The following is a 17,439-nucleotide window of genomic DNA, read 5'->3' as shown; positions in this document are numbered from 1 at the left end:
TTTGCTTGTTTGGTACTGCTTGAGCTGGCAATCCTCCTGCCTCAGTCTGCTGGGTGCTGGCTTGTGCTGTTTCCCCCAGTGTCAGCACTCCCCCCCATTTCCAAAGGCTTAATTCAAATTCCATCATGATGTTATTTCACTCTGCTTGTGTATATCCTAGAGGGCGTCCTTGAGCAAACAAGCAGGTTTCTTTCAGGTGCCCAACCTTTTGACACAGCTAGCTACAGAGTTCACACTTGTGAACTGTGAAGTTGAGTGACAGGAGAAAAGTATCTCTTAATAGTTTAAGCCAGTTTACAATTTTGTGTTGGGAGTGCATCCATGGCTGTCCTTGGCCTGCTGTAGGCCCTGGCTGCTCTCCCTCTCTTTTCCCTAATTCAGTCTCAGATCTGCACTCCAAAAGCTGACTCTGCTAACAGCAGGCACCTCTCACATCTCCTTCACGGTCGTGTTTCAATCCTCACCTTTCTTCCCTTGCTTTTGCTTGTGGGTTCCACTTAGGCCTGGTGTGAGACAAACCTACGGCGGTGCATCAGCGAGCAGCACCGGTTTGTGTGTGACACCTGCGACAAGGCGTTCCCCATGCTGTCATCACTCATCCTGCACAGGCAGACCCACATCCCTGCCGATCAGGGACGGGAAAAGCTCCAGACCAAGACCCTGGCTGCCGAGTCCTTGGAACAGAAGGCCTTCCTGGCCTTGCTGGGCCTGCAGCACACCAAAGACGTCAAGCCTGCCCTGGCAGAGGAGCCCCTGCCGGACGACAACCAAGCAATACAGCTCCAGACACTTAAGTACCAGCTACCTCAGGAGCCTGGCTGCCCCACCGTGCTGAGTATGTCTCCTCTTGAATCTGCTTCTTTAGGTGGTTCTCTGACAGTCCTCCCAGCTACCAAGGACAGTATGAAGCATCTGTCCCTGCAGCCCTTCCAGAAGGGCTTCATCATCCAGCCAGACAGTAGCATTGTGGTTAAGCCTATTTCAGGGGAGTCGGCCATTGAGCTGGCAGATATCCAACAGATTCTAAAGATGGCAGCTTCTGCTCCTCCACAGGTCAGTCTTCCGCCACTTTCCAAGGCCCCTGCCACCCCGCTGCAGGCGATTTTCAAGCACATGCCTCCTTTGAAGCCAAAGCCCTTGGTCACACCCCGGACAGTGGTAGCCGCCTCCACGCCCCCACCTCTCATCAATGCACAGCAGGCATCTCCGGGTTGTATCAGCCCCAGCCTTCCTCCACAGTCCCTGAAGTTCCTCAAGGGGTCGGTCGAGGCAGTGTCCAATGTTCATCTGCTACAGTCCAAGTCTGGGATCCAGCCAAGCACCACCACACAGCTCTTCCTGCAGCAGCCCGGAGTGGAGTTGCCCGGCCAGCCCGAGATGAAGACCCAGCTGGAACAAGAGAGTCTCATTGAGGCCCTGCTGCCCCTCACCATGGAGGCGAAGATCAAGCAGGAGATGACAGAAGGTGACCTCAAGGCCATCATGACAGGCCCCAGTGGCAAGAAGACCCCCGCCATGCGCAAGGTGCTCTACCCCTGCCGCTTTTGCAACCAGGTGTTTGCTTTCTCTGGAGTCCTGCGAGCCCACGTTCGCTCCCACCTGGGCATCTCACCCTACCAATGCAACATCTGTGATTATATTGCTGCAGACAAAGCCGCCCTGATCCGTCACATCCGCACACACAGCGGGGAACGGCCTTACATCTGCAAGATCTGCCACTACCCATTCACGGTCAAAGCCAACTGTGAGCGGCACCTGCGCAAGAAGCACCTCAAGGCCACCAGGAAGGACATTGAGAAGAACATAGAGTACGTGAGCAGCCCCACCGCAGAGCTGGTGGACGCCTTCTGCGCCCCAGAGACCGTGTGCAGACTGTGCGGGGAGGATCTGAAGCACTACCGAGCTCTGCGCATCCACATGCGCACACACTGCAGCCGGGGCCTGGGCGGCTGCCACAAAGGCCGCAAACCCTTCGAGTGCAAGGAATGCAACGCTCCCTTCGTGGCCAAGCGCAACTGCATCCATCACATCCTCAAGCAGCACCTGCACGTGCCGGAGAAGGACATCGAGAGCTACGTGCTTGCCACCAACAGTGGCCTCGGCCCCGCGGACACGCCCACGGACGCCTCTTCCAGAGGAGAAGAGGGCAGCTGTGTCGCTTTCGCGGAGTGCAAGCCCCTCGCCACTTTCCTGGAGCCCCAAAATGGCTTTCTTCACTCGAGCTCCACCCAGCCCCTGCCTTCCCACATCTCTGTCAAGCTGGAGCCAGCCAGCAGCTTTGCCGTGGACTTCAACGAACCCCTTGACTTTTCGCAGAAAGGCCTGGCCCTGGTCCAAGTGAAGCAGGAAAATGTGTCCTCCTTGCTGACGTCTTCCTCCTCTTCTGCCCTCTATGACTGCTCCATGGAGCCCATTGACCTGTCCATCCCCAAGAGCGTCAAGAAAGGAGACAAGGACACAGTTGTTCCCAGTGACGCCAAGAAGCCGGAACCAGAAGCTGGGCAAGCCGAGCCGCTCTCACCCCGCCCACCACCCTGCCCTACCTTGTCAGTGACTGTGGAGCCCAAGGGGAGCCTGGAAACCCCCACAGGCACGGTGGTGGCCGTCACCACAGCTGCCAAGCTGGAGCCCCACACTCAGCCCCTCCAGGGCTCCGTGCAGCTGGCTGTCCCCATCTACTCCCCCGCGCTCGTCAGCAATACTCCCCTCTTGGGCAACTCTGCTGCGCTCTTGAACAACCCAGCCTTGCTTCGGCCCTTACGGCCAAAGCCTCCCCTCCTCTTGCCAAAGCCCTCGATGACAGAGGAGCTGCCGCCACTGGCCTCCATCGCCCAGATCATTTCTTCTGTGTCCTCGGCCCCTACTCTGCTAAAAACAAAGGTAGCTGACCCTGGGCCATCGATCACCAGCAGTAACACTGTGGCCACAGACAGCCCAGGAAGCTCCATCCCCAAAGCTGCCGCCACCCCCACTGACACCACAAGCTCTAAAGAATCCAGTGAGCCACCCCCTGCAGCCAGCAGCCCTGAGGAAGCCTTGCCTACTGAACAAGGGCCGGTGTCTTCCTCCTCGAGGAAGAGGGGCAGGAAAAGGGGACTGAGAAACCGGCCCCTCCCCAACAGCAGTGCTGTGGACCTGGACTCCAGTGGGGAGTTTGCTAGCATCGAGAAGATGCTGGCCACCACAGATACCAACAAGTTCAGTCCGTTTCTGCAGACTGCAGAGGATGACACTCAAGAAGAGGTGGCTGGAGCCCCTGCAGACCAGCATGGGCCGGCTGATGAGGAGCAAGGTAGCCCCACAGAAGACAGGCTGCTGAGAGCAAAGCGGAACTCCTATGCCAACTGCCTGCAAAAGATCAACTGTCCCCACTGTCCCCGGGTCTTCCCTTGGGCCAGCTCCCTGCAGCGGCACATGCTTACACACACTGGTAAGAAGGCCCTCACGGCTCACCAGGCGGTGAGTCTTGAAAGGAAAGAGTAACGGGTAGGGATAGGAGTGGGCCTAAAGTTTGGGGCCTTTTTCTAATGCTCCATTCTTCTTTGTCTCAGAAGTCACAGGCTGTTACTTTCCATATAATCTGTGCCTGTGGTCTGAGCCACCAAGGCTTATCTGCAAATAAATGTATCAGACACAGGTGACAGTGGTCATAGGCTCCCTCACTTCCCTCCCCATAACCTTTGCCTGACAAGTTCCAAGAGTTTCTAAGTATGGAGGCCCGTTCCGGAGAAGTGGGACTCTGCATTAAGGTAACAGTGATGTAATGAGCTTGGTGCTTTGACATGATAATCTTCAGTGCCGCCTTTTTTTTTTTTTTTTTTGAACATTCTATGGAGTTCTTTAGCTACCATACGTGTAATACAGAAAAGTGGGATTGGATATTTTCCCCCTTCACTGAGGTGGCTCCAGCGTCCCTTACTTATTTTAACTTTTTTCCTATTTGGAATACTTACTGTAGATGATTGATAGTAGTGATTTTTGAAAAGTTCTATTTATCCTAAAATTGTCAACTGTTGAGGAAAACATTCTGCGTATCATTTGAATGTTTTAATTAACAAAGCTAGATTACCAAAACAACATCCTGGAAATAGTTTTCAGATGTCAGTTTCTAGAAGTTGAAGTGTAGAACAGAGACTATCTATTAAATTACTTTATGCCTAGTGCTTCTAATATTTCAATAGCCATCTAGAAAGGTATCATTATAATTTTCTGAATAGTATCACAGGATTTGATCATCGATCAATTGGGCGATCGTTGTACATTCAGTGAAGTCCTTACCCTTTTGGAGTTTACAGTTTAAAATATGGATCACCAGCAAGATTTGATTTTTCAGACCAACAAGTATTTTTGTAGTATTTCGGACAGACGAAAACATTACTTGTTGATCAGAATGATGTTCAAATTTTACTGCAGATTCTTTTCATTTTGCTTGCAGACTGTAGACACTCAAGGTAGTACTGTGAAGTGATAGTGCAGAGTGTGTGAGAGCTGGACTCTGTGCCTGCTGGAAACACTCCGGGAAGGGATGTTAGCCGGTGTGGATGCTGTGACTTCCACCCACCCCCGCCCACTGAAGATTTGTGTGGATAGGCCATCTCTCAGCAAACTGACAGGCTTCCTGGGAGCCAAAGGGTCCATTTCTTTTCCATTTGCGATGGCATCTGCAGATACCAGAGACGTGTCCCCTCTGTTTCCCTGGGGTTTGATCACTGCTGGCTTAGGAGCATCTGAACCTGCTCAGTCCCCAGGGCCCACAGGGTAGAAAAAAGAACCAACTCCTACAAGTTGTTCTTTTACTTCTACATGCAAGCCATGGCACGAGCATGCTTACACGTGCGCGCACACACAAAGACACACACAGAGAGAGAGAGAGAGAAGCCAACAGCATTGAGCAAAACCCAATTTCAACTGTAGTTAAGCAAACTGCCTCCATCATGAGAAATGGGCTCTTTCCACCCTCTCAACTACTTTGTAGAATTATCCCAGCATCTGTACTTGGTCTCAACCCATTTCTCCATTCTACCCACTCCCTACCACGGAGCAAAGAGGTCAGCTGCTGAATGTCCAACTAGGGGTCTACCTGCTGGCTGCCAGCACAAACATGGCCTTAGCTCTTTACCCTGCTTAATTAGGTTCCAAGAATGTACTCTGAGGAGGAAGCTGTCGTCTTTCATGTCCTCTTGGGCAGTTTCTACACACTCGATTTCCTCCCTCCTCCAGCTCTCCAACCTGTGGCTCACTGCGCTCCCTCTGGACATGTTGTACCTCGTGAGACAACAATGCACTGTCTCTGCCAGTTCCCCTCACAGCATCTCGTCCTGTGTCTTTAGGCCACAGGAGGACAAAGTGCCAGCAAACACAACCAGTCCCTTTCAGCAGTATCTGTCCTCACCTTTTCCTCCTTCCCTTTGCTCTGGTTCCTTGTTCACAGTGACAGGTCAGGATGGTGCAATCTCTGAGAACCCCTCCAGCTGTGGCATCTGGGATTCCCTAGCTCCCTCTCTTCCTCATGGGTGCTTGGAGCTCCTTTGCCAGCTCCTGGGCTCTTCCATCTCACCTTCTGCCCACTGCTAATGGATAACAAGCACTGAGGTATAAATTTGGGAGATGTCCTCACAGTATAGAAAGCAACTTGAGCCACTTGTACCTAGCTGCCTTTTACTAAGGTTTAACCGATGTGCTTGTATGGGTGTTTGTGTCTGCACATACGTGTGCAGGTAACTGCCCCGGCTAGAAGAGAGAGTTGGATCCGCTGGAGCCAGGGTTACAGGTGCTTGTGAGCTACCAGATGTCGGTGCTGAGAACCAAAGTCAGATCTTCAAGAGCAGCAGATAGTGTTCTTTACCACTGAGCCATCTCTCCAGCCCAAGTACTTTATTAAGTGGTAGCTTTGACTGCAAAAGAAGAAAAGTACCAAGAAAGTCTGGGCCCCGAGGGTAAAGTATGTGGGAAGTCCAAAGATGCTTAGCTCCTACAGTCTTGTCAGCACAAAAACTCCATGTGCGTCCCAGGCCAGTTCTAACCTTGATTCTCTTCAGAGAACATTTGCAGCTCGTCCATTGAGGACTTGACAAACAAGGTCCCGTTGTCCTCAGCAAACTCTTGTTCCTTCTGCCTGGCTTTGTTCCCAGTGCCCTTCAGATAATGCCTCTCTTCCTTTTCTGACTGCTCTGCATGAATGAACTTGGCTGACTGGTGGCTTTAATGTTCACATTGGGGTGGGGGACATAAGGCCCTGGATACAAAAGTATGGTTACAACTGCTCTTACACACACATATACACACGCACACACAGTCTACCAGATTGGTCAGATTGGTAAAGTGCACTACTGACTTTCAGACATATGCTAAACAGGCTCACCATTTTTACATCCCTGCAAGGCAAAAGGCATATTACTATTCTAAAAGTAATTTTTTGCCTTGTATAAGCTTTAAGTGATTGTGTTACTTGTCAGTTTGAGGTCCTGCTGATGCATCTGTCTTTTACAATGGCACTAATGTGGCTGCTCATCATGGAATACAGCCTGGCTGTCCAATCCACATAAAAAGCAAAAGCATGTGAAAATTAAAAAGTAAATTATTTCATGCAAAAACAAAAAACCCGACCATTTTCTTAAAATCTGGAATCCCAGCCTAGTGGAGTTGGGAAGATGGCTGGATTAAATACAAAGTTCAGTTGCCCACATCCATGTGTAAGTTGTACATCTTACAAATGCTTGTAACTCCATCTCGAAGAGATTCCACACCCTCTCTCGCCTCCCACACATGGTGTACATGTATTCATGCACACAGAGGCACCAATAAAAATAATTAATTAAAGGAGTCCCAGTATTGTAGCCTCTGGCCGTAAGTCTTTTATTTTAACCCTTTTGGTGCTGGTACTTGAAGCAGTGCTTCAGCACTCTCCATAGCTCCAGCCAGCTCCTCGCTTCTCCATTCTCTTCCTCCCTATCTCACCAGACCTGAAGAAGCTGCCAAAAATTTAAGATATTCTGTTGTTATTAATGAAAAGCAAAAGAGCCACCTGAAAAATACATGGGGAAATGTTTTATACCCGGTCACTTCAAGATTTAAAAAAAAAAAAAAAATGAGGGTGTTGGGGCTGGAGAGATGGCTCAGAGGTTGAGAGTACTGACTGCTCTTCCAGAGGCCCTGAGTTCAGTTCCCAGCAACCACATTACAGGTGGCTCACAACCGTCTGTAATGGGGATCTGATGCCCTCTTCTGGTGTGTCTGAAATAAATAAATCTTAAAAAACAAAATTGAGGGTGTTTTCTGTGCTTCAAGCATTTGGTAGGTCCTCCAGTAGTGTGCAAAGGTCCCTTATCTATACACATAGTGGGGTTTTTATGTGGCCTTTCCAAGGTCTCTAAGTATGCTTGGATTGATGCAAATATTCCTGTCTGTTTGGTCGCCCCATCCTTATATATCTCTTGTATGCCTTTCTACTCCATTGCTCATTGCTGGGGTTGGGGTCGTTGGTTGGTTGGTTGGTTTCATGAGTGGTAGTTGTTGCTGCTGCTGCTTTTTTCAATGCTGTAGTGTGTTGTGGGTGGCTCTGGGCTGCTTGCTTTCCTGGAAGAGGCTGTCTGGAATGAGGAATGAGTCACATACTCAAGTGGATTCCTGTGAACCAATCGGCTAATGAATAAAGGAGCCAATCACTAGACGAGTAGACAGGGCTCCCAGGTTGGAGAGAGGAGAGCAAGCAGCACAGAGCCGTTCATAACATTTCCCCCTTTCTGTTCTAATAAAAAACAGAACCTTTCTCACAGTATAGAGTACAAATATGGCCATTTTGTAATTTATAAGGTATAAGGTTAGACCTAACACCCAGTCCATCATCTATCCTAAGTTAAAAGACTGGAGAGGTGGCTCAGCAGTTAAGAGCACTGACTGCACTTCCAGAGGTCCTGAGTTCAATTCCCAGCAACCACATGGTGGCTCACAACCATCTGTAATGGGATCTGATGCCTTCTTCTGGTCGTCTGAAGACAGCGACAGTATACTCATATAAATAAAAATAATAATAAATCTGAATGATAAGTCTTTTTTTTTTAATCATTCTACACCTGACTCATGTCCTGGCTTTAGATTGTAAGCCATCTGAAAACCATCCTCTCAAAGTAACTAGCCTGGGTTGGCTATGAATCTGCAACACCATCAGAAACCCAAGACTGACTGATATTAACTGGAAGTATATAGGAAGCCTAACACCGCTTCCAAAACTGAGCCAATATATAGAGACCACTGATCACTTGGACAATCCCTTACTTCAAAACATTGAAGCATTGGTCTTCAGCCTTCTGGCCAGGATCATCTAACAAACCTTAGAAAAAAAGGACATTAAGGACTAGCCTACTCTGTCTCTGCACAACCAAGCCATCCCAAACCTGTAATTGTGTCCTTTCTTTGACAGTGTATGTAGATGAAATGAGACAATTCTTGCCTAGTGTCTATCTGGCCACAACTGGAACAACTCGAAGATGCTCCAGTTTCTTCTTTGAATCCAAGACAGGGAAAGCTAGCAGACTAGTCTCAATAACACATGAATAAATAACATTGAATGTCACATTCTGTGGATTTCTGACGTTTTTGAAAACCAGCTATCTATATAAAGTAATCTGGACTGTTCTCCCTTAACTACTATTTCTAATTTAAATCTTTGAAAACACCCTAACAGTAAACTCAGAGCCATGACTTTGCTATTTGGCCCTTAACTCACAGGCTTAATCGTCTCAGATCAGTTTATAATAAGTTATAGAAGATGATTAAACAGGCAGTGATTATCACTGCACTTTCTACTCTAGAGTCAGTGACTAATATTCTATCCTAGTTCAAATTAAACCAATCCAAAACAATTGAAGTAAACTAAAAAACTTATATTAAACTTATACTTAGGCCTTTTCTATGTTGCCAAGAGAATATAAAACCCAATATTTCCATGGAGTCCATGTTAGACAGAATATGAGTATTCTATAACCATCAATAGAGGAGATGAAAACCTTGATGTTGCATCAAAATAAATTCTGTGTCAAAATAAGTTATGACTTCAACTTAGTAACAATTAAAATGATTTCTACCAAATGAGATTATGCCTATACAATCAATTCTAGCTATTTCCTCCCTATTCCAATTATGACCATTTCTACATTCCCTAGAAAGACAACCTATAATAACCCCCTCCAGCCCCAAAGCCCAGGGAACTGAGGCGACGACTCTTTGTAACTTATTCAGGCTGAATATGGGCATTGAGATATTTTGAAGCATTGTGGGTGGAGGTGGGGAGATGGGGGAGTTGGTTGGCCTTTAAAAGGCCACACCAAAGATTGATTTAGTCTCTGATGCCTGTGTCCTGACTGGATCTGGCTGAAAGTCCAAGACAGCAGGAGTTCAAGCAGATCAGTTCAGCATGTCTGACAAAGAGATTCACCAAGGCTGTATATTCTGTAATGTATAAATTTCAAAGCAGAATGTTAGTATCATCAAGATAACATTTTTGTTCAATTCTCTGGAATCTAGTTCTGGGGGGGGGGGCATGTCCCTCTGTCAAATCTGATCCATATAACTCTGGAAGGTATAAATACCTTAATCACCTTTTCTAAAACCTTTTTCCCAAATCAGCATATTCTTGAGACCAGAAAAAACCTTCATCTTGACCTTTCTCCCAGAGGAGTAACCACAAAACTCAACATCACGCCCATTTTGAAAATTAAAACAATATAAAACAAATGAAATAAGCTCAGACACTGTATGTACCGATACTAGGCCTTTCCTGTCTTTTCAAGCAGGAAAAGATACTCAAGATTCATGTGGAGCCCACGTTAGCAGAATATGAGCTTTCTGTGGCTGGTTAAGCAGTCTATACCATCTTTCTGTATGCCCCAGAGCCACAGACATATTTTATTAATACCCGTATAATGGCTGGCTGAACTCTCTACCTGGAGCCACAGAAATAGATAATTAATACTTGTTCAAGGCAGGCAATGATTATCACTGTGCTCTCTACTCTGGATTCAGTGACTAATATTCCCTACCCTAGTTCAAATTAAAACAATCCAAAACAAATGAAGTAAACTAAAATACTGTATGTGTTTATACTTAAGACTTTCCTATGTTACCAAGAGGATATAAAACCCAACCAATATTCCCCTGGAGCCCACGTTAGACAGAATATGAGTATCCTGTAAGACAAGTAAAGCAATCTTATACCATCTTATGGTTCAGCACTCTGCCTAGAGCAGCCATCTCATTATGCCATCTATCTGTTCGGCTCTCTGCCTGGAGCCACAGACATTTATTAATACCTCTTCACTGCCCTTTCTACTTGATGTCACTGACTGATTTTCCCTATACTCATTGAGAACCACAGGCAAAATTCTCCATGTGATTCAGACAAAAATCTGTATATAAATCTATCCTAAAAGCAAGTAATCCCAATTTAATAAATTCATAATTCAATCTCTGCTCCAAGAAATAGGCAACTTCCATTCTACAGCTCTCTCACTCAGAGCAGCCTGCATTCCCCACAGCAGCGGACCTCCGAGCCCGCCAGCAGTTTCTTTGTTTCAATTCCTGTGCTGAGTCCAAGCTACTCATCTCAGCACTACCGAAGTTAATCACTGAAAAAACGAAAAGAAATAAAATAAAACTCTTAACTCTCAGGCTAATAATCTTACATTTCTAGTGGATTCTTGCCCACCATGTTGGTTCACCACCTGTAAATCTCAAAGAAAACAAAATTTTAGTATCACCAAGATATACCATTTTTCTGTTTGGCCCTCTGCCTAGAGCAGCCATCTCATTATACCATCTATCTGTTCCGCTCTCTGCCTGGAGCCACAGACATTTATTTTATTAATACCTGTTCACTGCCCTCTCTACTTGAAGTCAGTGAATAATTTTCACTATCCCAGTTCAGAACCGCAGGCAAAATTCCCCACGTGATTTGGGCAAAATCTGATATAAATCTATCCCAAAAGCAAATAATCCCAATTTTAAAGAACAGTAGTTTGTAGTTTCAAGCTCAGAGCCTCATCAGAGATGAGCTGTGTCTTTGAGCTGTACACATCCCTGGCCCATCTGCACCGTCAGACAACTCCAAAGGTTTTAGGGTGTCATCTTAAAGGATGTGTGCTCTCAGGAGGGAATAAATGATTTCCTTGGATTATTCCTGATAACAGTGCAGGTTGCATCGTCATAGGCACTCTGGGCCTTCTTTCCCTTGGAAAACAAGAAACCCTTCTTTCTGGCTTATCCTAGCAGCAAGGCCCAGGAGCCTGTGCAGGGTCCTGCACACTGCACTAGTTCAAGCTTTGTCTGTCTCTTAAGCATTAATCTAAAAGGATGGTCCCTGGTTTGTGTTTCCTGGGAGCTGTGCCACGTGACTCTTCCTGTTAGTTATTGAAGGTTACCTGTAGGTTCAAGGTTCCAAGATAGCAGCACAGGGCAGCAACTTGAAGGTGTTTTTAGTCCCCAATAGAGTCAGAAACTGGGACCTGGATTCTGGCAACTGGGGCAGGAGTGGGGGGGTGGAGGGCAAACCAGGGACACTGAACAGTCCAACATCTCCTACAGCTCAGGATGCTGCCCTTTCCCCTTCCTGTCTTCCTCCATCCCTTCTCTCTCTCCTTCCCCTTTTTTCTTTTCCTTCTCTTTCCCTCCTCCCTCCTTTCTCTTTTCCCTTCTTTCTTCTTTACCTCTGTCTTTCCCCATCCTCCTCTCCTACTTTCTCGTGTATGCTCTCTCCCTGAGTCTTTGCCCTTTCCCCTCCACCATTAATCCACACAAACCCAGGACTAGCCACAGGGGAGCGTCCAATGCATTTTGAAACACAATGTTTACAATGCAAACAGAATCAAATAAATGAAGGATATAACCAGGCCAAAGCAGAAACCTCCCCTGGGACGGAAAGAGGGCTTCTCCTGCCAACGCATCGCATCATCTCCGTGTTTGTAGTGCTGGCCTAGGGTTTGGGCTGGCCTTGCTCGTGCCTCTGTGGAGCAGAGTACATAGCCTGATGCACACTTGCCTGTGTTGGTCACTCCCTTAGCCCATACAAAGGAAGAACGTGAAAACCTGGGAACCATGAATCCTGTTGCTTGCCACGCTGGAGGGAGGCTCACTCTGACTTCTCAATATGGGCCTTGAAGGTTGCCTCCCCTTGGGAGACTTGAGCCTGCTCCCCCCCCCCGCCCCCCACCCCCTCACCCCTACACACACGCCCGGGTCCATCTCCTCACCTTCTCAGTACTGCCTGCCAGGCTATCCAGTAGTGCTTTTTCTCTGGTTCATTTAGGTATTGCTTGCTGTGCCTTAGAAATGTTGTGGTGTTAACCGTTTTTATTGTCTTGCTTCAAACACATGTATCTTGGTTTCATTGTTAACTTATTTTTAGTCTCTTGATGACAACTCCTTCCATTACATGAAGACTAAGGGAAAATGATTATTTTAGTCATTGTCTCTCAGTTTCTGTTTCTTTTTGTTAAGTATGTTTCTCTTATTTTCTTAAAAGGAAAGGGTGGAGGGTTGAACAAATGCCAGCAATCCCAGAAGAGTAAATCAAAAGCAACTTTTCTTTTTCATTGCAGTAGAAAGCCAGATAAATGCGTATTTTTTTTTCCTGCTTCAGGTCAGAAACCCTTCCCTTGTCAAAAATGCGATGCCTTCTTTTCTACCAAATCTAACTGTGAGCGGCACCAGTTGCGCAAACACGGAGTTACCACCTGCTCCCTGAGAAGAAACGGGCTTATTCCCCCAAAAGAGGGTGATGTTGGATCCCATGATAGCACAGGTAGAACCTCTAGGTGATGGAGAATCAGAGAGAGGAGGGTGCTCCCCAGAACTCGGTTAAGGCTGTGTGAGCTGGGGCGGAGCACTGAGCAGCTGCAGCTCGGGGCCTAGCGCCTGCCGAGACTGTGTGAGCTGGGGAAACAGTGTCAGTGCCCCCAGGGGACTTTGGAGCTGCCAGGGGCGATCCAGCACCTTCCTTCCTAAAATTGCCATTGCTCTGATCCTGGAAGGTGGGATGAGCCGGATGTTGTGCGCTTTCGGCTCCTGACATAAACCCCTGAAGGAAACACGAAGCTCTGAAGTTTGGGGGACCCAGATTCTGCAGCTTTCGTGAGCAGCACTTGCCCAGTGGACTCAGTACTGCAAGAACTGTGACCCTCCAAGCTTTTAGTTGGGAGGCGGGTCGAGGCGGGGCAAGGCAGGGCTTTTCTTCTCAATAACTCCTCCCTGTATAAATCTGTCCTTGTTTGAAAAAGCACTGTGCATGTCCTTCTTAATCATGACTGCTTGACCTGGGTCCGGGTATTATGCTCCTGTGCTGATGTGTGCTTCCTCCCTCAGCCCTTACAGAGTAATTAACACTGCTCCGTTCCTTTCTGCCCCCTGCCCCCATCACCTTCTGTATTTACTCAAGTCCTCTATTTAATACACTCCATGGTCCAACTGCTAGAGTTTGCTACCCCTACCGCCAAAACACACTGTACAAAAAGTAAGCTGCCTCAGGCCACTTGGTCCAGCCAAGGTAGTAGGGAGGGCATTGCACACACAGGCTTCAGGCTCCGTGGGTGTTGAAAGTTAGCATTTGCCCATTTCTGGGATCCAAGCCAGCCTCCAATGTGTTCATCTAGGGTTGCAGTTGTGTCTCGTGACTTCTCCTCAAACTTTGGTGGGATGGAGTGCTGTGTAGTTTGGAGAGGGGCACCCTGACCCTAGGAGTCAGTGTGGATAGAGTGACAGTCATTGATTCCAACCCCTGACCCCCTGTGTCCTGATCTCAGTGTTGACACATCACATTGGACTGGCTGTCTGGGAGAGCTGACCCCAGTGGGTAAGACACCTTTACCCTTCCCACCACACTGCTTATTCAGACCAGTGAGAGCAATGGAATGCCTTGGGCTTGCTGGGTTCTTCTGCCCAGGTTAGACCCTCTTGTTAGGGCAAGAATGCCACAGCTGGTTTGCTAGCCACACACACACACACACACACAACTTCTATTTCCACACAATTCTCTAGGATCTGGGAGTGAGGACAGGTAGCCTGCTATGGTTGAGTCCCTGTGAGCTAAGCCTGATCCGCTTCCCAAGCGGCTGGAAGCCCAAGGCACTGCAGCAGCTGTCTTTGCCACAGACCATCCTGATAATGTTTAACCATCACTGCCACAGTACCCATTAGACTGGAACATTTTCTTACAGCCTGCTTTACAGAAAGGTCCTGTGATTCTCCCCAAACCAGTTCAAAAGGGAAGGCAGCTGACAGGGGAAGGGGGGTGCTTTGGGGTGGGAACCCATGTCCTCAGAAGAGTCTCAGGCACTGCATCCTGCTCATCCTGGAGGCTGTTCACAGGAACTCTGCTGACGCCAGAGCTCGGTCAGAATTTATGGTTTGAGCTTAGCTTTGGCACAAGTGTTAGCCTGTGGGCGTATTTATTTTTTAAGTTTACAATTACAGGTTTTCTTTTTCCAAGGCCCTGCCCCAGAAGTTATATAGATTTTCTTAAAGGCACAAAGCCTCTTAGAAAAGAACTATCAAAGAGAGAAGTGTTTGGTTTAATTGTAGATACAGCCCATGGTGAGAGAGAAAAGACAGGCTGAGGTGGGAGAAAAAACAGAACAAGAGACCTAGGAGTTGAGGGAGGGAGGGGTTTGAGAAATTTACAACCCAGGGCAGTGTGATACTAGCTGGGGGCAGAGGAACAGGTTTTTTGGTTTGGTTTGGTTTGGTTTTCTGGTTTTAACCTTGGAGACCGGATAGCCTAGGACTGTGGTTAAACTCAGGATGACCTTGAACTTGTGAACCTCCTGCTCTTACCTCTGGAGTACTCACAAGAGAATATCACCCCAACTGCAAGTCCATCAGCTTGGGTAGGAGCACTCTACCAACTGAGCTACCTCCTCCATCCCAAACAGACTGTGGTTTAAAGAGACAGGAAATGACCAGAAGTTACTGAAGCTTTCAAGGTTCGGTTTATATGCAAAGATTGAATTCCTTTTAAATCCCTAAACATGGTTTATAATGTCAGTGTCACTTTTCCAACCACATGAGGTCTTCCATGAAAATGTACCCCAGATTTCCTCCTGTACCCAATGCTAAAAATACTAAGGCGGGGACAGTTTTCCCTTCTAGGGTTGTATTAAGTATTCAGTTTTGCCCTGAAACTCTTCCCTCTGCTTGGCAGATGTGGCCTACTCTGCTCTTGAATGTTCTTGGTTCTTATTCAGGGGATGCATGGAGGAGCCATTCCATTGGTAGGCACCTGGACCGGACCTTTTACAATATAAACATGAATTTTTTAATGTATTTTATATGTGTGAGTGCTCTGTCTGCATGTGCACCTGCGTGACAGAAGAGAGCATCAGATGCCATTACAAATGATTGTGAGCCATTGTGTGGTTGCTGGGAATTGAACTCTGACCAGGCAGCCAGTGATCTTAAACTACATTTCATTTGTAGGAAGCAAGAGATCCTTAACTGTGGAGATGACCAACAAAATATGTGGGGTTTTTTTTTTTTTTTTAAGGACAAGCCATAATAGGACCTGCCCTTTCAAGTTGACTAGTCACTCTCTTGTAAGAGAGGAGGTTAAGTCTATTGTTCCCAAGAATCATAAAACAGGTCACAGGCTATACTGCTAAAACACTCCCCTCTAGTGGAAGTCTGGAGTGCAACCAAGCTACCTTTGTTTCTGTTGTACATAGAAAGACCTTATCCACCCACCCTCAGAACGGAATTGTGAATGGGACAGTTCAGACTGGGGGCATGCACTTGGCTTTGGTTTCAGAATTCATTTTTATTTTTCGTAAGTCTATCATTTTAAATACATTCTCTCCAGTTCAAACAGCCTATGTGCTGGGTTAGTCCAGGGCTAAAATGGAAGAAACACAACTTAGAGAGACTAGTCTAGAAACATAGCAAGCTCCATTTTCAAAAGCAGAAAGGTGTTTTTGCTGAAAATCCAATAATAGGAACAGCCAGGGTAAGAAGTAGGAAAAAAGTAAAATTAACTACAAAGTAACCTTATTTTTAAACTGGACTGGCTTATTCTGAAAAATATTTGCCACACAAGCTTGAGGACCTGAGTTCAATCCCTAACCTAACACCCGTTAAAAAAAAGAAAGGAAGGAAGGAAGGAAGGAAGACAGACAGACATGTGTTGGCTCACGCCGAAAATCCCACCACTGTGGGAACAAGGTGAAAGAGGACTGGAGCTTGCTGGCCATCCATTCTGTCCAATCAGCAAGTTTCAGATTAGTTGAGAGACTCTGTCTCAATAAATAAGTAAATAAATAAATAGAAAGTAATTGAGGAAGACCCAAGGTAGATAGATACTGACCTCTGATTTCCAAACACACATGCACACAAGACACATCCATGCACACACAGAATTGCTCACAAAGTAAGCAATCTGAGCATCCTGTGTGTCAGTTGTAGAGTCTAAATCAAAATCCATCCCGTAGACACTCACTGTGATTCCAGAAAAGGAACAGAGATGTTTTCCTCTGAGCATAAACGCTGATGAGCACCTCTCAGGCTCCTGCTTCCTGTTACAAATCGTCTTCATTTAATTCTGAATTCTCCTGAGATAACCACACCTTGGCCTCTGCGTGTCAGGTGCTGAGAGTGAAACCAGGGAGGTGATGGCGGGGGTAATGTCCCCACTTGATTGCAAGGAAGCCCTAAGCAGGTGTGAGGTCTAAGTGTCACATCTGAGGTGGCTCCTCTCCCCATCTGAGACCTGCCTTGATGGCACATGACAGAACGAGCACGTGACACTAAGGAGGAATGACAGGCATGTGAGTGGCCTTCTGGCTTATTCTACCACAGCCCGGAAAAGTCTCCGATTAGCTGCATGAATTTCGGCTGCCTCGGGCAGTGGTGAGAGATGTGGCGCTCCTAGGGCACACCTGTGTTTGCCTTGAAGCTGTGACTCTCCTCTGTGGAGCTCACAGGAAGCACTGAGCACCCTTAGTAGAAATCCGGACATTAAGTCCTCAGCCAGCTTCCATTTTATTGTTAAAATCATTAAGTCTTTGTTCAACCCTATTAAAGAAAGGGTAATGTTCCCGATACTGTTTGTGGGGTTTTTCCCATGTGGGCTTGTTCTCCTTCTATTCCTCTTCTTCTCCTTCCTCCCTTCCTTTTCCTTCCTTCCTTCCTTCCTTCCTTCCTTCCTTCCTTCCTTCCTTCCTTCCTTCCTTCCTCCCTTCCTGTCTCATAACCTGGGCTAGCCTTGAACTTACTATGGAGCCCAGCCTGGCCTCAAATCAAACTCTTACCTACTTTAGTTTCTGAAGGTCTGAGATCGCAAGTGTGCACCAATGTGCCTAGCCTTGGTGTCATCGATGTTGGCCATGGTTCCTTCTTTTTAAGGTCACTGAAAACTGGTGGACTTCCCATGTCTGTTTTGCTATTGGGGGGGGGGGGTAGACA

At 47.1% G+C, this 17,439-nt stretch overlaps 1 protein-coding gene across 10 annotated transcripts in view; it reads left to right on the top strand.

The window, feature by feature from the left end:
- Positions 1-17,439, top strand: part of Rreb1 (ras responsive element binding protein 1) — a 177,320-nt gene that overhangs the window by 154,022 nt on the left and 5,859 nt on the right. For 8 of the 10 annotated variants that reach the window (XM_029468436.2, XM_029468435.2, XM_021179963.2 and 5 more), the window contains 2 exons: positions 502-3,430; positions 12,632-12,793. In XM_029468436.2, coding sequence (XP_029324296.1) covers positions 502-3,430; positions 12,632-12,793 — 3,091 coding nt within the window. The remainder of the gene's footprint in view (positions 1-501; positions 3,431-12,631; positions 12,794-17,439) is intronic. The other 2 variants (XM_085831171.1, XM_021179964.2) reach the window with 1 other exon arrangement.

This window comes from Mus caroli, unplaced genomic scaffold (genome assembly GCF_978045245.1).
Source record: "Mus caroli unplaced genomic scaffold, Mus_caroli_1 scaffold_15, whole genome shotgun sequence".
NCBI classification, from domain to species: domain Eukaryota; kingdom Metazoa; phylum Chordata; class Mammalia; order Rodentia; family Muridae; genus Mus; species Mus caroli.
This window is presented reverse-complemented; position numbering and strand designations above follow the sequence as displayed.